The 25,298-nt window shown below is 34.6% G+C and overlaps 1 protein-coding gene across 3 annotated transcripts; it reads left to right on the top strand.

Annotated features, from left to right (window-relative positions):
• The first annotated feature begins 2,445 nt into the window (after positions 1-2,445).
• On the top strand, positions 2,446-18,608 carry LOC115227611. 3 transcript variants are annotated; one of them, XR_004997113.1, is made up of 5 exons: positions 2,446-3,040; positions 3,202-3,407; positions 5,346-5,625; positions 8,156-8,942; positions 18,589-18,608. XR_004997113.1 is itself a non-coding variant. In XM_036498675.1 (4 exons), exons 2-4 carry the CDS (start codon positions 3,246-3,248, stop codon positions 8,869-8,871), a joined length of 1,158 nt encoding a protein of 385 aa, XP_036354568.1. In that variant the 5' UTR covers positions 2,446-3,040; positions 3,202-3,245; the 3' UTR covers positions 8,872-8,995. The 3 variants fall into 3 exon arrangements, 1 of the variants encoding a protein (XP_036354568.1); XR_004997112.1 differs by lacking the exon at positions 18,589-18,608 and adding an exon at positions 17,343-17,378 and having other exon boundaries at positions 8,156-8,943; XM_036498675.1 differs by lacking the exon at positions 18,589-18,608 and having other exon boundaries at positions 8,156-8,995.
• The last annotated feature ends 6,690 nt before the right edge of the window (positions 18,609-25,298 follow it).

The raw sequence follows: 25,298 nt of genomic DNA, 5'->3' as shown, positions 1-25,298 counted from the left end.
GGTCGACTTTGCCTTTCATCCTTTCGGGGTCGATAAATTAAGTACCAGTTACGCACTTGTCGATATGGTTGGAACTCAGTCGACGTTTAAGGGAAAAACAATTTCGGTAAAAACTACGGGAGCGAGAAGGCCCACTTCACCGCAGTTTTAGCTTGTATGGTTGACGTTACGAAACGTACCCTAGCTGTTGTTTTCAAAAGAAAGACTTTCCCGAAAGAGAAGTTTCGGAAGGTCATAGTGGTTCAGGAGAAAGGGTGGGTGGATGAAACCGTTTTGATGAAATGATTAAACGGCGAGTGGTTCAAGTGCCCAGGGGCTATGCTTAATTCAAAGTCGCTTCTTCTATGGAGTATGTTCAAGGTTCATCTGATCGACAGCATCAAAAATAGATTAAAGGAGCGTTCTACCTACCAAGCAGTGATTCCAGGTGGATATACATATGTGCTTCAGCCACTTGACGTATCGGTGAACAAGCTTTTTAAGGTGAACATGCGCGCCAAGTGGAATGATTGGATGATTAATGGTGACAAGGAAATGACAAAGTTTGGGAAGTTTAAACGCCTTGATCTTATGACTGTTTGCCAGTGGGTGATAAATTAGCGGGCCGAAATGCCGAGTGAACTTGTGATGAAATATATTTGAAGTGTAGGATCTTAAATTCCATGGATGGTACGGAATTCGACGAGCTATATAATGACTTTGTTTGCGCAAGAAATGTTAGCCCCAGTACTTCATCAGTTAATGAAGATCGGACAAGTGAAGACGAGGATTAGGGTGTATACAACGAGACCATCATACCGAGGAGTTTTACCAGTTATTTGGTGAAACTGATGATGAAAGTGATGATTAGTATAACTCGATTCTTTCTTCGTTTATTCTTCCGATTTTTCTCACAATGTTTCATACACTTCCTTACAATTTAAAATAGTTCATTGCATATTTTTGGCCAACTATCGCACGCGTGACTGCATGGTTTTCTGCTCAGTTGCTGCAAAAGTGTCCGAATAATGAAAAGTATAAATCAAAAAGCAAAGGGAAAAATATCGAGACAATTAAATCTCAATACGATAAACAAGTCAACTAGCATTGACAAGGATAAAATTTTACATTATAAACAACGGTTTCGTTGTAAGTTATCTCCAGCTTACTGAAAGCTCGGTTGCCGAACAACAACTATGTCGGCGCGATTCCTAATCGAACTTTGCTCTCCAACATCAAAAAATTCGCTGCGACTTATAGTTGAGTCAATGATAAAATTCCCGATTTGAACCATGTAAGTCGAGGATGTGTCTTATAGGAGAGGGCGTCTTATAGTCGAGTATATATGTTATATCTTAATATGTTAATATATTGTTGTAATATCTTATTGTATGTTATATATATATATGTATATTCATATACGTGTATATCTATAGGGTGCGGCAAAAAAAACCTCCCACATTTTAAAATTTTACCTATGTTTTGCCAATGATGCTTTCATTTAGCTAATGAACAAAAACTGTAACCCTTTGTTTAAACAACAGTAAAATTAATTTTTCATAAATGTTGTTTCGTTTTCCTTTTGTCAACCTTTCAAATGTGAGAGGTATTTCTGCCGCACCCTCCACATATATATATATATATATATATATATATATATATATATATATATATATATATATATATATATATATATATATATATATATATGTATGTATACAGGAACACACATGCACACACACACATAAGCGGACGTACATCAAAAACATAAACATGCTTACAATAAGATGCAATCAGCGTCGTCGAAGGCTAATTTTGAATTTACAACGTATGAACTACCCCCCACCCCCCACACACATGTTGTATGTAAGTGCTTATATATATATATATATATATATATATATATATATATATATAAATAAATATATGGCCATGATAGATCGCTAGCCACTACACACATTTCTTTTCTCTCCTTGTTTCTCTCCTTTCTGTCTTCCTTTCTCTGAAAGAGCACAGGCTCGAAACGTTAAAGACTTTTTCTATTCCTGAGCGTTATACTAATACATCTGTTTGTTGTCTACACCACCTGTTGTCTTCGTCTTGTGTTTTTTTGTGAATTATCCTCCCCCATCTCTCTCTCTATATATATGTATGTATGTATGTATGTATGTATGTATGTATGTATTATGTATGTATGTATGTGTGTGTGTGTGTGTGCGTGCGTGCGTGCATGTGTGTGTGTGTGTGTGTTTGTGTGTAAACAATAGACAGTAACAAAAGTCCAAGGAACATTCACCGTTAATATTTTTAATTGACACGCTAAGAAGAATAAATGTTATAATGTTAAAGTTATCGAGTTAAAGTATACCGTTTCGAACATAACATGTGCATACGTATATATATGTCGGTGTATCGTCACTCAATTATGTTCTGTATGCGTTTCCATCGTCTCAAACTTTAATATCGCATAAATTTGCTCTCATTTCAGGCTTCCTGGTTCAGCAAATTGCGGCAGAAGCATCGCCTTTGGTGTACTTTACCGGAGTTCACCTTATTTTCCAACATTCAGAGTCCTGCCGTGCTGTGGAACAAAGCTGTTAACCAAATCATGAGTCCTAAGTACTCTCGTTTCGACTAAACATATCGCTCATTCATCACTCAAACATCCTCTTCCCTTTTTTTTAAAAAAACCTTCTTTAACCCTGAACCTTATTTCCTCCCATTTTTCCTCCTAATCACCTTGATATTTTTTATACTCCCTTTACATCCATTTCTCATTTTCTCGCTTTCGCTTTCCCTCTCCCTACTTTTTTTCTGTCGCTTTTTCTATTACACACGAACATCTTTCTCTCTAGAACAATGTTACGCTCGCCATCGATATCACCAGCGCCACCTTTATCACCACCGCCACCTCCACCACCACTGCTACCACCACTGCCACCATCGCCAGTACTTCTAATGCTGTTACAACTGCTACAACGACCACAACCCTCCGTACCACAAATAGCGACCTAATTACAATAACTAATCAAGATAATCGACTACCAAACACTGATACCACCACCACCACCACCACCACCACCACCACCACCACCACCACCACTACCATAACGACGACGACCACCACCACCACCACAACTACCATAACGACGACGACGACGACGACCACCACCACCACCACCACCGAAGCCACCACCACCAGCACCACCGCTTCTTCCACCACCACCACCACCATCTGGAGTGTTTCGGAGCTACCATTGGCAAGAATGGCGAATATTGGTGAAGGCCGCCCTTGCAATGGGATGCCGTGTCTACTGGAGCAAGATGAAGACCCTAAAGAGCTAAGTGAGCTGAGTAAAACCCTTGCTGATTATCAGGCGGCCAGAGAGCGGATAAACAGCAGATTGCACAAGATCCGTTTAGAGCTGGTAAGTAGTCTTCCATTTTGACCGATAATTCGCCATTTTGTTATCCTTACACTATCTTATGTGTGCGCCGATGTCGACTTTGCCTTTCATCCTTTCGGGGTCGATAAATTAAGTACCAGTTACGCACTGGGGTCGATGTAATCGGCTTAATCCGTTTGACTGTCCTTGTTTGTCCCCTCTGTGTTTAACCCCTTGTGAGTAGTAAAGAAATATATCTTGTGTGCGCGTGTGCAAGTGTCTGTGTGAGTGTATGTGTGTGTGTGTTTGAAGGCGCGTGAGCTAACGGTTAGGGTGTTGGAATCTCGATTGCAAGACCGTGGTTTCGAATCCCGACCCGGTCGGGGTCTTGTGTTCTTGAGCAAATCACTCTATTTTACGAGCATATATATATATATATATATATATATATATATATATATAAATTAGAGAAAAACCACTGTTATGTAATTCAAACAATGATAGGCATAAACCAAATCATAAAGAAAAAATAAAATATATTATAAAACATATAACTAGATCACAAAAAGTACAAAAAGGAATAAACAATATATAATAAGTAAAAAGACTACGTACGTTTCATGGCTATAATTTGAATTCGAATAACAATTAAATTTAAATTTAATCGAAAAACAATTCAATTTAAAAGTATAGTCACTCCTCATGTCAACAATAATAACAATAATAGTTAAATAAATAATCAAATAGAATTAAACAATATTTCTTAAAGAAATAAAATCACTATTGTTCTTATAGAAGAAACTCCACTAACTAAATTTGAAACTTAAACAGTAGGACCAGGTGCCTATAATACATTTATCATGTTAAAAACCTAAGGTAAAAAAAATATCTTTATATATAAAACTGAAGTTGTGTGTGTGAGAGTCTGTCTTCTCCGATTTAGATTCCTAACTACTCCCACATTTTGCGGTGCAGTTTAACCAAAAGTGGGTATCTTATAGTCGTGATTCATATCGAGCCCTTCTGGGTATTAGCGCGCGTCTACGATAAATCTACGATTTTAAAAAAATTACCATCATTTTTTCGCTTTTTTCATGCATTTTATGCTCGGTTTATATAAGGGAAGTAACTCTCTAAAAATGCTTATATAGTTATTTCCCTTACAAACCCGAGCAACGCCGGGCGATACTGCTAGTTATAATTATAAAATAATAAAATTATAAAATTAAATAACAGTACTATCTAAATTAGAATTAACAAATATAGTAATTAGAAATCCATATTTTTTCAATCAATAAACATATAAATAAATAAATTACTCCATTATTCTAAAAATAAATATACTTATCATCCCGAAAATATTTATGAAATAAAAAAATAAAAAATTCTAAAACTAAAAATGTATTACTTATCGTTGATAAAATTATTTGCGAAAAAAGTACTTATTATTATTATTATTATTATTATTATTATTATTATTATTATTATTATTATTACTATCATTATTATTAAATCCAATGGTACTAAATATTAAAAAAACTTTACCTATACTAAAAAATTTTACAATCTAATTCACAAAGTAACCAAACTAATATTTTTCGATTTAAGTTCACATATAATAATTATAAAATAAGAATAATTAAATAAATGTACGTATCTAAATTATCATTAACAATTTTAAAAAATTAGAAATCCATATTTATCAATCAATAATCATATAGATTACATTATTATTTCTTAAATAAATTGTATACTTATCTCTTCGAAGATATATTATATTATATTATATTATATTATATTATTTTATTATATATATATATATATATAATATATATATATATATATATATATATATATATATTATATATTATATATATATACATACATACATACTTACATACATACATACATACATACATACATACATACATACATACATACATACGAGTATATGTATGCCATTTCTCTTTTATTGTTCAGTCTGAAATCAGGGATCAAGACGTGAAACTGTTGAAGCAGTTGATACAAATAAGTGAAACGATTAAAAAGCTAAGTGATGACCGCTTGAGTAAACGACGGACATGGTATGGTCAGCGCCAATCAATATGCAGCGAAACATCGGACATATATCTTGATTTGGTGTCACGGTCACCCGATATGGACGAGTTGAGAGAGGCTATGATATTCAGGCAGTTCAGCGAACCTACATCCTTTTCTAGAGAGATCTATTTAGATCCAACTGCAAGCACAGCAATATTCGGTGAGTATATTTTCTATATTGTAGCTGTTAACCATCGTGTACACCCAAATGGTCATGCTTTGTATTGAGTAGACCTCATCATAACTTTCAAGAAAAATTTTCTTAAAACATTTCGTTTTTGGATTTGGTTTGCAAGATTCTTTATATGAGTTCGTATGTTGAAGCATATTCTGTTGTGTCTAGGGAGAGTCATTTTCTTTTTGTGCCTTATAATGTAACACACTCACCGGTAAAATTTCCACTTATTTCTTATTTTTATTTTCCTAAAATTTTCGTTACGTCTTGCAACCTTTTCAATAGTCTTGACTCTGTCAAGACTATTGTCGAGAGTCAAGACTATTGAAAAGGTTGCAAGACGCAACGAAATTTTAGGAAAACAAAATTAAGAAATAAGTGGAAATTTTACCGGTGAGTGTGTTACATTATAAGGCACAAAAAGAAAATGACTCTCTCCAGACACAACAGAAGATTTCTTAAAACAAAATTACCAATAATATTAGTAATATAAAAATGTTAAAAGAACAACATGACACGAACTTTCACTGTTAAGTTTTTCAAACACACGTGTTAAAAAAAAAACAGGCATCCTGTCGCTTACATCGACGAGGGTTCTAGTTGATTTAAACACTGGAACAGTCAGCTCGTGAAAGTAACGCTGAGCAATCCACAGACACGCGTACCTTTAACCGCTTAACATATTATCCCGTATATTTTTGTTCAGAGATATCTAGTAAATATATATTTGAACGAAAACATATATTCACTTTACTCTGAGGTAGCTGTCACTGTTTTCTAACCCCAAATATTTCGTTCATGATGTTATCCCAATTTTCTATCAGTAACTTCATAATAATTCATAATTGATCCAAAATAATTTGTGTGCTTATTCTTTCATATATACAGATTCGAAATAATAATAATAATAAAATATTTTTTGCATGGAAATGGAGAAAAATGTGTATGTTAAGAAGTTATCGTAGTTCTTGGGAAAATTCAGCATGACACAGAATGCAACAAGGGTGGCCATTTCAAATACAGCTAAAACTCATTTTTACCATTTGAGTGAACCGGAGCAATGTAAGCTTGCAGTATGTGACACGTATGCATGTAATACACGTGTTACATACATACATACAAACACATAACGCAGCAGTTTATACATCAGTTCCGAAGGGGAGAAAAACCTATTGGAAACAGTGAATATATATTTCTGATATTATAGTTGTAGTATAACCCCAGGTCAAGTCTGAGGGGGAAAATCTATAGGAAATAGTGCCCTAGTCATGATCATACCGTATTTCTTCAAACACTAGAATTATGTTATATGGCCCACTATGAGCCATGGCTTATGGGACTTCAGGCACTGGGGGGCCCCTTTAATTCAGAAATAGAAACATATGTATAGGAATCAAATAGATAAATTGTATTTTTTTTTACTGTATCTTTTGCTTCTTACTTCTTTCAGTCATTATATATAGGCCATGCTGGGGCACCGTCTTGAAGAACTTTTGGACGAATGTACCAGCCCCTGTGCTTGTCTGGTACTTGTTCTATCAGTCATTTTATCGAACCAGTAAGTTACGGGGAAGTAAACACACCAGCATCGGTTGTCGACCGGTGGTAGGGGGACAAACGCAGACAGAGACACAACACACATAGATACACGCACACACACACGCGCGCACACGCATATACACACACATATACTACGGGCTTCTTTCAGTTTCCATTTACTAAATCTACTCACAAAACTTTGGTTGGCCAGAAGCTATAACAGAATACTCCTGCCTCAGGAGCCACGCAGTGGGACTGAACCTGGAACCATGTGGTTGGGAAGCAAGTTTCTTAGTGCGCAGCCACAAGAATTCTTTTAAAACTATTGATCCCTCTTTTGATCCATTGAGCCCTTTTACATATAAAAACCCATTAAATTTAACTGAGTCCCTTTGAATCTACCGAGACGTTTGAGGAGTGGGGTACTTTTCTAACTGTTTCGAGCCGCTAGATTTAATGTGATCCTCTTTATCTTTTATGTTTTTTAATTTGCAAAATCGTTGCGGCCCCCAAAACGTATTGACCCCGGGGCTCCACTAAGTCTAAATCGGGCCCTGGTGGTGTACATTCAAAGAAATTTGGCTGTTATTTATTGCAGGTCTTGAAAGAACGACCGTGTTGGAGTTTCATCATGTTTCCGTTGAGCGTCGCTGCATAAATGTGAAGAATTTTTTATTCTTGCAACATTTTAGCAATGCAGATTCGATTCTAGATTGTATTTATTTTACACACACACACACACACACACACACACACACACACACATGTATGTATATACAACGGGCATCCACATTCTGTCTACCAAATTCACTCACAAACCACTGGTCAGTTCGGGGTCGTTGCAGAAGACACAGTGGGACTGAACTCGAAACTAAGTGATTGCCAACTGAGATTCTTAACCACACAGACTAAAAATATTGGTTTTACATTTTGCTTTTCGTTTCTTTGTTATTTAATTATTTTATTTGTTCTGCAGATGCCAGTGTACATTTGACGAATGGAAACCACAATAAGGAACCCCAACAGAACTGGGGCATGGATTTATCGAAAGTTCCATTACGTCACAGACCTCATTCAGTAGCGATTGTGTGCGAAAAAACCTACAGTATGGATTCTAGTCAGGAATGGCTGTTCAAAAATGATAAATCTTATGCCGAACTTCTCGAGAGGAGCATTCGTTTGTGGAAAAGCAGACGGTGCGACAGTCAAAGTGATGAAAACGACGAAAAAGTGTTGTCTTTAATAAACGAATATATGAAAAGTGAGCAGAACCAGAAAAGCACCTCAGACCAAATTAAATGTTTGTCGAAAGATGATACGTCTAAAAAGGATTATTGCGATGTAGCTGAGAGTGCCGCCGCAGAAGCGACGGAAAGTGAGTTAGAGACAGCGAATTTCGTCGGTGATAAGGATGTAGTTAGATCGTTAAGTCGATCTTCTGGTACGAGTTTCAATCTTTGTGGACAGAGTGATTCTGTCGAAAAGCTTGAAGAGGAAAACGTCTTTCGAAAAGATGTCGAAAAAGATGTCGACTCGAAAGTTTCTTCTAGAACCACTCATAGTCTCTTTAGTGGTATTAGTAGCAGCAGTAATAGTCGAAATCATAGCAACAACAACACCACCAACGTGACACTATCACCGCAACCAACTCAGCAAAGTGTTATTACTGAAGTGAAAAAAAATATTAGATAATCAAAATGGCTGCGATAACGCTTTGAAACTTATTTAAATTATATGCGTGTGTGTGTGAGAGAAAGAGAAAGAGGGAGATAGAGAGAGTGTGCGTGCGTGCGTGCGTGTGTACATGTGAGTGTGTGTGTTACAATAATAAAAATAAATGCGCCCTTTTAAAACCTAACCAGGCTCATGGGCCCAGTTTCCCGGTTTCTATGGCGTATGTGTTCCCCAGCTGGACGGGACGCCAGTCCATCGCAGCGTTACTAATTTTTTGCCAGCTGAGTTGACTGGAGCAACGTGAAATGAAGTGTTTAGCTCAAGAACACAACGCGTCGCGTCGCCCGGTCCAGGAATTGAAACCACAATCTTACGTTCATGGTGCTGACACCCCAACCACTAAGCCACGCGCCTCCACTGTGTGTGTTAGAAACGATAGGGAAATAGCGTGGATGAAAACAGCCCACCTCTTATTTAATGTTTAACACTCATTTTTTATAATCCACTAATTTTTATACCATCTTTATATATTTTTATTGTATCAACATTTTTACTAAGTTGCACACGTCAAACATACGCAGACACCTAATTGGGATCTTTTCGGTTTGAACGGCAGTTTTTAACATAATTTCTAGGTAACTAAAAAATTTTAAACTTCGTATACTGGTAGAATGTGTTTATAAAACATCTTTTTCTCTTGGCTTTATTGAGAAAATTCTATAGTTTGTAAGATATTTGTTGTTTTTTTTCTTCAATTTCTGCAATTTCAACCAATCACTGACGTGTATTGGAGGTGAAAACATTCTGTGTCGTATGAATATGTCCCTCGTTTAAGAAACAGATTGGGTTTATTTACATTTGTGAAGAAAAAAAATACCCTCCCCCCTAAGCCTAACCCTAACCCTAACTAACCCTAACCCTAAAACAGATTGAAATGCAATAGATCGATACTAGGGTCATATTTATGGGTGACAATTTCATATGATACTGCTAGAAAAACTGCCGTTCAAACCGAAAAGGTTCCCGAATTGAACACATCACAAAACTAAACATCATATTATATATATATATATATATATATATAATATATATATATAATATATATATATAATGTATGTACATATAACAAAACAGAACAAAAAAGTAGCATTCCGGAGTGCACAGCCTTTGTTGAATATTATATATTTATATACTTCAGACACGTATTTTAAAAAATCTTAAATGATACACTGTAAATATTATTTCGTGTATGTGTGTACTGTAATAAATATTAAGGCGATCTTTGGTTTTAGCTACATATAACTGCGGGACAAAATGTAAAACTCTGTTTCGAGTTTCACCGTTCCAAAAAAAAAAAAAAAACCCAATTATTTTACTTTCTCTCGAAGGTTCTAAATTCTTATTATGTCAACAACATACCATTCTCGGTGGTAAGAATAAAGCTTCGAAAATGAATAGTGAAATTCAGAGGAGTGATTTTTGTCCAATAATAGAACGTCTATCATGTCTACAGATGTGGTTTCGAGTCCCATGAACAGCCTTCGATGTTTTTCAATCCAAAGGATTTCTCAAATACAATATTTACTCGCTATTATTTATAGTTGTATGTACTTCAAGTTTTACCGTTCCAAAAATTATTTCACGCTCTCTCGAAGTTTCTAAATTATTATAACGTCAACGAAAATAGACATGGGTACATCGAGTAAGCAGAACAAATATGTAAATGCTTAAAAGTCACTTATTGAATAACCTGTTTTATGACCCGTTAGTATTTTTATTTATTTATAAAAATATTTAACGTTTTTTAGGGGTTTCGGTTGCGCATACTATAGGAATCCCAGGGCGCTGCTCCATGTGGTCCCGCAGTTTCCCTCATCCATTGTCTTGTATTCAAGATCTTCTGCATGACAGCCTTTTAACTCAGAGTCACGAATCTGATCTGTTAGGTCCTACCGATAACTAAATCCACACCTTGCTACCGACGATTCGATTTATTGTCATTGAGGTTTACTCCTCTGATCCTTAAGGTTTTGTCTGTCTCCTACCCTTCGACCTGTCTGACCTCGTAAGATCAGCCTGAAGATTTCTCTCCCTCAAGCATAGCTCTCTGCGTCAATGGAGCACGCAGGCACTCCATCGCGACAAGGTACTTGTTGAATTGGCCGTTGACCTAGATAGGGACGACCTAGATAGATAGACAGATAGATATATTAACTTTTTTTAATAGTAACACTTTTGTTCTAGCTGTTGTTAAAGTAACTTGGAAAGGTCTACAAGTAAAACAATAATAATACTCCTAGACTTCTATAAAAACCCGTTACAAATTGGTTGTCTTAATCTTAATAGTAAGGAATGTCAGAAAAATAAACCAACCCCTAAACAATAATAGTCCCTTCTCCTATAGGCAAAATGCCTGAAATTTTTGCAGGTGGAGGTTAGTTGATTACTTCTACCCAGGTGTTCAACCACGAAACAATGAAATGCAACGTCGACTTCGGCGGAATTTGAACTCAGAACATAAAGACGGAGAAAATGCCGCTAAGGATTTTATCGGGTGCAATAACTATACATGCAGCTCACTGTCTGTTGATAATAAAACAAGCGGCATTTCAAAGAAGTTATAAAAATATATTCGAAAATTTTGGGTTGGTGCACAATTATTGCGGCTTTTTTTTCAACAAATGTTATTCAACAAAAGCAATATTTAACAAAAACATCTTTAAATGACGGTCTGACCGTCTGTCAAGCAAATGGGAAGCAGTAATTGAAGTAGATGGTGAATATGCTCCGGAGAAATCATTTTAAAATGTTTTTGTTACATGGTGTTTTTTTGTTGAATAAAATTTGTTGAGAAAAAAAAAACCCGCAATAATTATACACCAACCCAATATTTAACCGAAGACATTCTTAAAGTAATATATTTCCATTTAATGACGTTTCAATAGTTACTTCTAAGTATTTTCATATTTATTTCGCTTATTGGAGATACCCTTATCTATTTTCATATTTTCCCAGATTTGTTATAATTTCATTTTTAGTCCTGCAGATATATATATCTAAAAGCCAAAGGTGGCCAATGTTATAAATAGTTGTTTATTTTAGAAGCAGAAAAAATTTACAGCATTTGCTGACAATCAACAGTATTTCTGAAAATGTTGAAAAGTATTGCCGATGAGTTAAACTAATAAATTGAGTGTCGATAGTGTGCAATGTGTGGGGAAAGGAAAGTTTAACGGTTTTAAAGACTTAAAAAATATCTTTTCTCCACGGTTCTCCAATATCCTCTGTTTTATATTATTGCTGAATATTGTTTGTTAATACTGTGTTAGTGAAATATATTTCTCAGAAAAGTTTATAGTAATATTGTTATTAATTCTGAGTGTATATACAGCTTTTCACAATTCAGGTATATTCATTTTATAGAATGTGACACATTTACATAAAATTTGTGCAGATTAAAAAAACTGTGCAAACATGCATGTGTGTAAGATTAAGTGTGTATGTATATGTAGGAGTTGTAGTAAAGATTGTTTGCCAACATAACACGGCAGTCCTGGTTTAGGACTAATGTTGCTGTAATCGCCTCCATCGTCTCCAGCTGGCGATACGACACGATCTGTGTCCTTATATCGTGTCGTACAGCCACATAGGCAAAGAGAAAAATAATGAATTCAATACGACCAGGATTAACTACATGCGCATTTCGAGATAAAAGTGATTAAAAATTACGTGCTGATTCATTGTTTTTCTCTTTGCACTGCGTAAAAAAGTGTGTTACTGTCATGGAGATTCTTAGAGTAGTAGAAAAGGAATTTTTAACTTCTATTTCTAAATTCGGTATGTGGTGAAGCAATTAGCTGACTCCTAATTATAATTATGTTTATAATTATAGAATATGTGTGTGTGTATACACACACACACACACACACACACACACACACACATATATATATATATATATATATATAGATAGATATATATATGTCGAGTTTCATGTCCTATCCCGTTCCCTGCTCAGTTTCTGTTTAAATTATAAACAAACTTACAAATACCGGGGGACGTGTGATAGATTTACAAATACTGGCAAGTAATACAGTTGAATCATAAAATTGATTGATTGTAATGGTAAGTCGAATTGGTGGATCGTTGGAAGGATCAGAGAATTGACGATGTGCGACAGTGAAACAACTGATTGGTGGTTGATTATTATAAATTTTGAGGGTCTTCCCTGTTGCTGTCACATTGTGAAATTTTAAAATTACGTCAAAACTTTTTAATTTGGTATTTTGAAATAATTTTTTACGTCAAATCAGATTTTGTTATTTATTTGTTCCAGAAAAATTGCAGTAAAATGTTACTGGGGTTTAAAGTTTAATCAATTTTACCTAATCGCAAAACAGGATTTGGAAGCAGGTATTTTCTGCATGATAGCTGTCTATCACAAAGTGAAAGCAAAATCATTAGAAAGAGGAATTTTTACTGAACACACGATAACAAAGCATTACGATGACCAAAGTTGTAAGAACTTCTGAAGTTTTAAGTTTTAATGAATAAAATCATGTGAAACGGTCGAACAAACATGTAAATAATTTCAGGGACCCTTAAAATATTATTGTGGATCCCCAATTCATTTTCTTTCGTGGACCCCCCAAAAATCTTATATGGACCCCGGTTGAGAAACACTGGGTTAGATTAAAAAGTCAGTAGAGCAAAAACCCTGAAGGAGGATGAGAGAAGGCACATATATATTTTTTTGTGTATGTGCGCATTTGCTAGCCCTTCTTTCTCGACCTTCAGTCTGTTTTCCTCTACTGATCCCGGTCAAAATTTAGCCAAACGTGTGTCCCTAATTTTCGCAGTAACAATAGTTTGAGTGTCCGTTTATTCATTATGCAGCCTATTCTCGCTTGAGGAATTGGCAATACGTTGGAATTCCCCTCGGTAACGCGCAATGAATCAGTGCAGGAACGTCGTTATAACCAACGGAAGGAAAAATACTTAGTGCTGTAGTACTAAGGGTCTGTATGTGGGAGGGTCTGTGTGTGCGTGTATTCGCATAAGCCTGTGTATATGTGTGTATGTGGATGAGGGTCTGTGTGTATGCATGGCAAAGGTGAAGTTGCCTTAGTGCGTCATGCCGACTCATAAGTGCCGCTTTCCCGGGTGCCATGGCGCATAAATTCCCCACCCGAGCGGGACACCGGTCCATCATAGGATTACTCCTTTTTGCCAGCTGAGTGAACTGGAACTCGTTGCCCGGTCCAGGAACTGAAACCCTAATCTTACGATCATGAGTCCAGTACCCCTAACCACTAAGCCACGCACCTCCACTGTGGGTGAACGCGTCTGTATGTGTGTGTGTGTGTGTGTGTGTGCGTATGCGGACGCCTATGTATATGCATGTAATTCCAGGGAAAGCGGGGTTTATTCCTTGGTTCCGTTCTCGTAATTGTTTCGCTAATCCAATAACAACAAAACAATGCATGTAGCCCTTAAAACGGTTTTCGTGCATTTATTGAGAATGAGTGTGTGTGTGGCGTTGTATATAGATGTACATAGATAAATAGACAAATATATAGATAGATACACGCCCCTCTCCCCCACCGCACAGAGATCCCCATACGCTTAAAATTACAGTATATTTATAAAGTGTTTGTTAGAATGCGTTTCTGTCCCATATGGCTCAATACGTACCTGTATTAGAGTGTGTAAATTCAACGATGTGTACAGTTAACTAATATCAACTGCACGAACCCTTCGCGTAGAAGAATACAGTCCGGTGTACTAACACATGACTGTGTGTGTGCGTGTGTTCTATTCCTAGTTCCATTCGTTTGAAACGTCCCCGATTCTTAGTTCCATTCGTTTGAAACAGCACTCAATCAATATATTATATATATATATCTATATATTATATATATATATTATATATATATTAGAGGTTTATATATTCTTATTGTGCTATATATATAATATATTATAATATATATGCATATGTATATGTACATACTTACATCTATATATATATATAATATATATATATATATATATTAATATATCTCTTATTATATATATATATATATAATATATATATATATTATATCTATATAATATATAAAAACATTATGGTGAATTGAAGAAATGGAGCTGAACGCAGATTGAACAGAACGTTTTATTTCATTCTACACATATGCATATATATATATATAGCATATGTGGGCACAGGACGTCACGAACGTGTACAACAAAAAATTACGAAGTACGAGTACATAGAATATGAAGTATTTTTTTGAGCAACGAAAGACACAAATGGAAAACAAGACAAACAACGTAAAGAATGACCCTTCATCAGTTATTAGCTGTTTTTCTACTCTCGTATTTCGAGCATTTAACAAAAAAATACGCTTTGGTCTTTCGAGGATGCTATCGAGTTATGATTATCGTGTATTTGTTGAGCAAGGTTGTCAAGGCAAGTCACAAATTTGATTTGCAGAACTAAAGCCTGACCATGTAAAAAAAGAAAAAGAAAAGTAAGCGCAAAATAGTCTGTTAATTATCGAGCGCTTTGTGGCGATACACCTCAGATAACATCGCGTTCGATACGATGTTATGTGTTGAGCACACATATGTTCTATCACGATAAAAAATACTCTTGGATCGATTACTTTACTACTCAATTGATTTAATTCCGGGTACTCTTATTTTGACATAAAGACTTGCGTTTCAAATCGATTCCTTGTTTATTTCGTCCGCTATATATTTTGAACTAGCAAACACACTTGTCCTTTAGAAAGGTTAAGTTGCTATGGTGGTATTTTTTTCACCAAATATTTGAACTACCGTGAAGGTTTATGACTAGCCCGGCAATCTATATTAGATCTATTGTTTAGGAAAATACTATTTACTTATTTAAGCGTTGTACTGGATAAATTGCGAAAATAACTCTAACAGTTCAAATACTAAGCAATAAGCATACTCAGTTTGATTTAAACGAAATAATTTACGAACACGAATGGGTTATTTCCCTTGGCTATATATAAGGATCCCTCTCAGGAGCGAATGGGTTATTTCCCTTGGATGTTTAAAAATAATATATTAGCTATATGGAGTAGATGTAAAAATCCCTTCCAGGGGAGATATTGACACGGGGAGATATTGATATATCGGGTATAGCTGATCATGTATGGAAAAATGGAGACCACATCGCCCTCCGGATGAAGTTAAAATAATAGAGAGCACCACTGGAAAATACGAAAACTAAAAGAAGCAGCGCATATGCTAGGACACAACAGCCTCCGAAGCAGACCGAGTGCAGATATGAACAGCATATGGGAACCGGTATTAAGGAAGGATAAGAAAATATTAGATTTATAATCCCTAAAATTCACTCATCAACTGCCAACGGGCATATGGCGTAGTGGTTAAGTTCGTGGGTTACTAACCCCAAGATTCCGAGTTCGATACCAGGCAGTAACCTAAATAATAATATTTTTATTGTTATTATCATTAATAATAATAATGATAATAATAATAATAATAATAACAACAACATCGAAAAATACCTTAGGAATGAGTACCCAGGTTCGAAATTTCCCCAAGACACCTGATGAAGGCTGGAGAGTATATCAACCGAAACGTTATGTTAACAAGAAAGATGAGGACAAATATCCGTCAAATGTAAATAATGAACTTACTGATTGTCATATCGAGGTCTCATCATTCTTTTTTGTCATTTTATCATTATTATTATTACTAATATATATATATATATATATAATATATATATATATATATAATATATATATATATATATATATATATGCATATATACATGTATAATTTATACGCATGTCTATATTTATATTCTTGAATATGTATAGATATATATATATATATAATATATATATATATATATATAGATATATATTTATATATATAATATATATATATATATATAAAGTTAATCCAAACAAGAAAAAACAGTGCAACGCGAGGACGTGGAACAATTAAAGTATATTTGACGCTCAGGAAAGAAGGGAAGGAGGGTTTAACGTTTCGAGCGGAGCTCTTCGTCGGAAACAAAGGAGAAGGAAAGATCCCGAGAAGGGAAGACATATATATCCTCTGCACACCCTGATGATTTTTCGTACAACGTATTTAAAATGTAAAATTATATATTTATGTATGTTTTATAATTTTAGTTTTGTTTGTGAAATAAAACAATTGTTGGTGAATATGTTGATTAATTAATAAATTGACTTGTTTCCATTATATCTCTCTGTCTTCTAACTCGATCAAAAAATGCTTGATATCTTACAATATTCTGTATAATATATTCAGTGAAGAATTATCACTTCAATATTTAAAATATGAAACCAGTGTATCTAGGATAAATATCCCTATTAGAGGTTTATATATTCTCATTGTGACTATATATATATATATATATATATATATGCATATATACATATGTATATGTACATAATTACTATATATATATATATATATATATATATATATATATATATATATATGATAGTGTGTAATAAATAAAATATATGCATACATACATACATATATGTACGTACCTACATCTCAGAATATATAGATGCATATATATAAAATATATATACGTGAGTACAGGACACCACAAATAGACGTAGAACTCAACGAGAAACGAAAACGTAAAAACAAACGTGGAAACGGACCTAAACGAAAAAAACAGAGTACAAGACAAACTACACAAGGGAAAATCCCCTTCATCAGCTATCCCTAGTTCAACTCCAGCGTGTTCCGAAGGTTTTCGATTCGTTTTCGTTTCGTTTCATCTCCTCCAAGTAAGTTTGTTATATATATATATATATATATATATATATATATTATATATATATATATAATATATATATATATAATATATATATATTATGTATATGTGGGCACAGGACGTCACGAACGTGTACAACAAAAAATTACGAAGTACGAGTACATAGAATATGAAGTATTTTTTTGAACAACGAAAGACACAAATGGAAAACAAGACAAACAGCATAAATAACGACCCTTCATCAGTTATTAGCTGTTTTTCTAATGGAGGTGTGCACGGCTTTTACATTAGATTATTTGCTAATTAGCTAGCATTAAGCATTCTACTGAGTACCGCTGTTAGTTTATTTCTGATCCATAAAGGCCTATAGCTTCAACAGAGTACTGCTTTTTGGTTTACAGTAAGGTTTATTGTTATTATTATTTCTGTTTAACTATTGTTATCACGTTTGTTGGTTCCTCGTAAGGGAAGCGTTGTTGTGTTGCATTTGTTAAATAATTGTAAAATGTAACCCTCCCCCTTTGAATTGTGTCCCTGTTTGGGGAAATTGACAATATTTTCACCGTTTACACGGAAGTATTTTTGTTAAAATGTCTTCGATAGAAGAAAGTCCCAAAATGAATTTCGCTGCAGCCGTCGGATTGTAGCCACACTTCTATACAAGAGGGAGGACAAGATACAATTGATCGAAATTACAAGAGACGGGCTAACAATTCCAGTCTGTTATATATTTTGAGTATTGTTATCACTAGCCATATCAAGATATAACTTTGTATTTTGTATTTTATGTGTAGATGTATATATATATAGATGTACATGTAATATGTACACATATATATATATACATATATACATGCACTAGCACTATGACCCGGCAACGACGGGTCTTTAATGCTAGTATATATATATATATATATATATATATATATATATATATATATGTGTGGTGTGTGTGTGTGTGAATGTGTGTGTGTATGTATGTATATGTATGTATGAATGTATGTATGATGTATGTATGTATGTATATATATATATATATATATATATATATATATATATATGTTCGTTCTCTCGTCCAAACGGTTTTGGTGTTTCGCCACTAAAATGAGTAATCTTATTGGTAATGGCGCGATAATGATTTTCGGTTTATAACTGATGGCGTGGAGGAGGGAGGAGGGAGCATTCCACTTCTTGTACGCAAGAGAAAGAAATATGTAAAAAAAAGATCCGGAAGAAAAAATGTCTGATAAAATTGGAACTTTACACAGAACTGAACTACACACGGTGAAAAATAGTTCTGTGTGGATGAAAAAAATGATAAGTCCGTTCGAAGGATTTATTAGTCAGGTCGCTATATGTAGTAGCGCTACCAGTAATAATGTAGACATTTTGAAAAAAAAAAAAACTATGGTTCTGTGTGGAATTTTCTTCCGTTTCTCGGTGTACGGAAAATACTCGGCGAGAAACGGAAGAAAATTTGAAGAAAGAAATAATAATAATAATAATAATAATAATAATAATAATAATAATAATAATAATAATAATAATAATAATAATAATAATCGCTGTGAAAACAACATCCATCCATGAATTTATTTATTTATTAATTTTTATATTAATTTTTAAATACATATTTTATCTGTGAATATGCGCGTGTAATCTGGGAATGCATACAATGAGCTTCTCTACCCTAGGTGTACGGAAAACACTCGGCGAGAAACGGAAGAGAATTTGAAGAAAGAAGGAAAAAACATAATAATAATAGTAATAATAATGATAATAAGTCCGTGCGAAGGATTTGATAATTCAATCTGGGGCAAAAAATAATTCTCGTTAGAAGAAAAAAATGAAAAAGTATTAACGATACTTTTAAAGTGAGTTATGCCAAAAGATTTCAAACGTAAGCAGATAATATCTATTGAAATTGAAAACGAACCAACTGCTAAGAAAGTTAAAATGGACAAAGAAAATACAAGCCATTTTGTGATTGAGAATACTAAACAAGTCTTCCTTGAAGAGACTCCAAATGAAATGCCGGTGGAAGTGACTGGTGATGAACACGTAGAAAATTCTGAAATTAGAGAATCTGAGCCATTTGTTATAGGAAAAGATCCTTCTACTGGAAATGCTTACCATTTATTAATTATTTTGTCCGTTATAATTTTGTTGTTTTTTAAATTGTATACATACAATTCAGTCCCACTGCGTGGCACCTTGGGCAAGTGTCTTCTACTGTAGCCTCGGGCCGACCAAAGCCTTGTGAGTGGATTTGGTTGACGGAAACTGAAAGAAGAACAAAGAATATCTTATATATATATATATATATATATATATATTATATATATATATATATATATATATATAACAATAATAAATCTCTGAACGAAATATAAACAGTAACTGCTCGACAACGTAAGGGGTATCAGCCATCTGAATGTGGCTAGGGACTGGGCGGGGTGGTGGGTTGTTACTGATGCTTTTAGCCCCAGGCGATCAACGTCACCAGAAGGACTGACACTATCTCAGTGTCCTTGTTTGTTTGTAAAGGGAGGTCATCCTCCCTCGAAGATCCGGGTACTACATACGGACTAGTTTCGAGGTCAACGTATGGTAAGCACCGGTCTTCGATGAAGGATTCCCTAGCCACATTCAGATGGCTGATACCCCTTACGTTGTCGAGCAGTTACTGTTTATATCTCGTTCAGAGATTTATTATTGTTTTCAGACAGTTTTTCTACATCAGTGACAGTGGTTACTGTGAAAAACGTTATATATATTGTTTGTAGAGGGAATCCTGCATCGAAGACCGATGCTAGATGTTTCGAAACATCTAGCATCGATCATTGTTGAGTGGGTTGTGTGTAGAGATGTAGTGAAGGGTTTTTAATTGTTCTTTCTTTTTTGGTTTTGTTTGTCTCAGGTCTTCTATACTTAATTTAAGTGCCCTTTGGATTGCACTGTCTATTAGGGGCTGTGGGTAGTTTCTATTTGTGAGTGTGGTTCTAAGTTCCTGGAGACGTGTGTGTCGGGTAGCGTAAAGACTCCCTTTGGTCATGAATTACCGTGAAATTGCACATAGAAAGTTCCCCTCCAAGGCACAAGTCCGAGCAAGGTTGTTTATGCAAGGCCAGCAGTCGCCCATGCACACCACCCTCCCCTTTCCATGCCACTGATGTTATCTAATGGAAGGGCAAAGGCCGACACAGCTCGAACTTTTTGATACCACCTCTCGTATGTATGTATGTAGGTATGTATATATGTATGATGTATGTATGTATGTATTTAGGCGCAGGAGTGGTTGTGTGGTAAGTAGCTTGCTAACCAACCATATGGTTCCGGGTTCAGTCCCACTGCCTGGCATCTTGGGCAAGTGTCTTCTGCTATAGCCCCGGGTCGACCAATGCTTTGTGATGGATTTGGTAGAGACGGAAACTGAAAGAAGCCTGTCGTATATATGTATATATATATATATATATATATATTATATATATATTATAGATATATATAATATATATATATATATATATATATATATATATATGTGGTGTGTGTGTATATGTTTGTGTGTCTGTGTTTGTCCCTCTAGCATTGCTTGACAACCGATGCTGGTGTGTTTACGTCCCCGTCACTTAGCGGTTCGGCAAAAGAGACCGATAGAATAAGTACTGGGCTTATAAAAGAATAAGTCCCGGGGTCGAGTTGCTCGATAAAGGCGGTGCTCCAGCATGGCCGCAGTCAAATGACTGAAACAAGTAAAAGAAAGAATAAAAAGAATATATATATATATATATATATATAGATATATATTATAATATATATATATATATATATAATAAATATTAGGGAATAAATCCAAACTTACAGGGAAAAATCAGATTTAGGATTGGATCCAATTTATAGTAAAAATTATATTTATAAATTAGAGACAAAACCACTATTATGCAAATCAAACAAAGAAAGACTTAATCCTATACATAAATTAATTTATGTATAGGATTAAGTCTTTCTTTGTTTGATTTGCATAATAGTGGTTTTGTCTCTAATTATATAATATAATATTTTACTATAAATTGGATCCAATCCTAAATCTGATTTTTCCCTGTAAGTTTGGATTTATTCCCTAATATTTATATATATATAATTATATATATATATATATAATATATATATATATATATAATATATGTATATACAGGGTGGCCCAAATGTAGGTTTACAGTGATCGCTTAGAAAATTTAAATTTCTTTTAAATCATCCACACCCAGGGATACGCCTAAACCAGATGTTCAGTATCCCACTCGCGAGGGATCGATGCTAGATGGGTCGAAATAATTGTACCGATCAATAACGATTCTACTGTCTTCTATCCCTCATCACACACACACAGAAAACATTTTTGCAGTGTTAGTCGTGTGTAAGAGAGGACACCTGTCTGCTGTGGTATTATCGATTTGATTGTTCCTTTGTGTTTGTTCTTTGTTTTTTCATATTTGTGTATGTATATATATATTATATATATATATATATATATATATATATATATATATATATATATATATATATATATATATTATATATATAGTAAATTAAATTGAGGCATGTGTTCAATACAACACAGCTGGCAGCTAATTTATCTAACTACATTCTCTTTTTCTGTCGATTCATTCTCACCCTACTTCCATCGGAAAACAGGATCGACAGCAAATACTCGCACAGAGACAATGTTTAAAAGTGATGTATACGTTGGTGAAGTTAAATGTCGCGTTAAGTCAAGAGAAAACAGGAAATGTTGAGCATTTTCTAAAGGATATCTCAGTGATCAATAGAGTTTATTGTCACTTATCAATATATCTTGAGAATAACAATCTGACAGCCATGTAAATATGTCGCTTTATGTATGCATGTACGTATGAATGCATGTACGTACGTATGTATGTATGTACATATATGTAGTTTGTGTATATATAGATATGTATATACGTCTAATATATATATATATATTATATAGATATATAATATATATATATTATATATATATATATATAATATATATATATATTATATATATATTTACTCTTTTATCTTTTACTTCTTTCAGTCATTTGACTGCGGCCATGCTGGAGCACCGCCTTTTGTCGAGCAAAGGACTTATTCTTTGTAAGCTTAGTACTTATTCTATCGGTTTTCTTTTGCCGAACCGCCAAGTAACGGTTGTCAAGCGATGTTGGGGGGACAAACACAGACCACAAACACGCACACACAAACACACACACACACACACACACACACACACACATATATATATATTATAATTATATATATATTATATATATATATATATATATATATATATATATATATATATATATATTATATATATATATACACATATATATACGACAGGCTTCTTTCAATTTCCCTCTACCAACTACTCACAAGCTTTGGTCGGCCCGAGGCTATAGTAGAAGACACTTGCCCAAGGTGCCACGCAGTGGGACTGAACCCGGAACAGTGTGGTTGGTAAGCAAGCTACTTACCACACAGCCACTCCTGCGCCTATATGTATATATTGATAGTAATGGTAAGACAACAAAAGAATGAAAGAGACCTCGATATTATGTAAATAGAGGAATTTATCTGTAAATGTAATATGGGACAATTATTCGGTAGCCATGCTAAAACTCCGAGATGGCAGCGTGGATGTACGTATGTATGTATGTATGTATGTATGTATGTATGTATGTATGTATGTATGTATGTATGTATGCATGTATGCATGTATGTATGTATGTATGCATGTATGCACGCATGTAGGTATGTATGTATGCATGTAGGTATGTATGTATGCATGTAGGTATTGTTGTATGCATGCATGCATGTATGCATGTATGTATGTATGTATGTATGCATGTAGGTATGTATGTAGGTATGTATGTGTGTATGCATGTATATATGTATGTATGCATGTGGGTATGTATGTATGCATGCATGTATGTATGTATGTATGTATGTATGTATGTATGTATGTATGTATGTATGTATGTATGTATGTATGTATGTATGTATGTAGCTATGTATGTAGGAAAGGTAGGGCGGTAGGGAGGTAGGGAGTAGTTACATGTGTGTCTATGGAATTAGAAAGAGAAAATGACAAAAAACAAACCAAAAAAGACTGATAAACTGTGAAGGGTGAGTGGGGGGGCATCATCTGTAGATAAACTTTTTGTTGAATTTGATTTTTACTCAGAAAAATCAGTCTTTGGTTGTTATTTTATCTATTTTTGTTTTGTTTGTAATCCCCTCTATATCTATTTACTTATTTATCTAGTTGTCTGTCTGTCTGTCTGTCTGTCTGTCTGTCTATCTCTCTCTCTTTCTCTCTCTCTCTCTCTCTCTCTCTCTCTGTGTACAACTTTTATCTTTGAATTCTTCATTTTAAAGGTGTATTCCTGCCTAATGCAACGCAATGGTATCTCCAACTGGAGTAGATTTTAATCTAAAAACAAAGAAAATTGCTTAAATAGCACACGCACACACTCTCTCTCTCTCTCACACACACACACACAAACAAACAAACACACACACATGCACGCACACATACGCATCCCACCAAGAAAGTCGAAGAATTTTGTGGATAAAAAGGTAATTAGTTTTGCTCTTACTTAATCGTAAAAATTTTGCTTTTTATATTGTTTTAATTCTTTCTGATTTTGGTTCAAGGCCTCAATTTTTAGGAGAGGGAATGAGTCAATTTTTTTCAACCCCAGTGCTTAGGTGGTTCTTATCTTATCGGCCCCAAAAATGGTGATGACAAGCCAAGTCGACCTCGCCACGGTTTTGAACTCAGAACTTAACAAAACCCAGAAAACATGCTGCTAAGCATATTGTCCGACACGGTAACGATCTCACCACATCACCGAATCATTATCGACCCGGATTTCTGGATTTTCCGGTTTTCTAGAAACAGCCTAAATATATATATATTTAAAATATAAAATAAACTGTGAAAACAAAAGAGCTAAATTGTATTTAACAGATTCAAATCAATACAATTCTAAAGTAGTGTCTGTTAATTATTAATCCATTAAATTTTTTTTAGCATATCGCAGTGTCCCATAAAATATTTATAGGATGAAAATTAAATGAAGAAAAGTAAAGAACAAGGTTTTATTTAACATATACAGGTACAAATCAATACAATTCTAAAGCAAGGTCTGTTTAAAAAAAAAAACAAGTACTGGGATCGATTTATTTTACTAAACGTTCAAGGTGGTGTCACAGCATGGCCGCAGTCTAATGACTAAAATGAGTAAAAAAATCCGCGTAAAAAAAGTAAAGAGAAAAACTATTTTTAACACACCGTATGCAAATTAACCGTGGAGGCACATGGCCTAGTGGTTAGAGCAGCGGACTCGCGGTCGAGGGATCGCGGGCTCGAATCTCAGACCGGGCGATGTGTGTGTTTATGAGCGGAACTCCTAAGCTCCACGCGGCTCCGGCAGAAGGTAATGGCGAACTTCTGCTGACTCTTTCGCCGCGACTTTCTCTCACTCTTTCCTCCTGCATCTTGCAGCTCACCTGCGACGGACCGGCGTCTCGTCCGGGTGGGGAACCTATACGC

This window comes from Octopus sinensis, unplaced genomic scaffold, assembly GCF_006345805.1.
Source record: "Octopus sinensis unplaced genomic scaffold, ASM634580v1 Contig05193, whole genome shotgun sequence".
Classification (NCBI taxonomy): Eukaryota; Metazoa; Mollusca; class Cephalopoda; order Octopoda; family Octopodidae; genus Octopus; species Octopus sinensis.
This window is presented reverse-complemented; position numbering and strand designations above follow the sequence as displayed.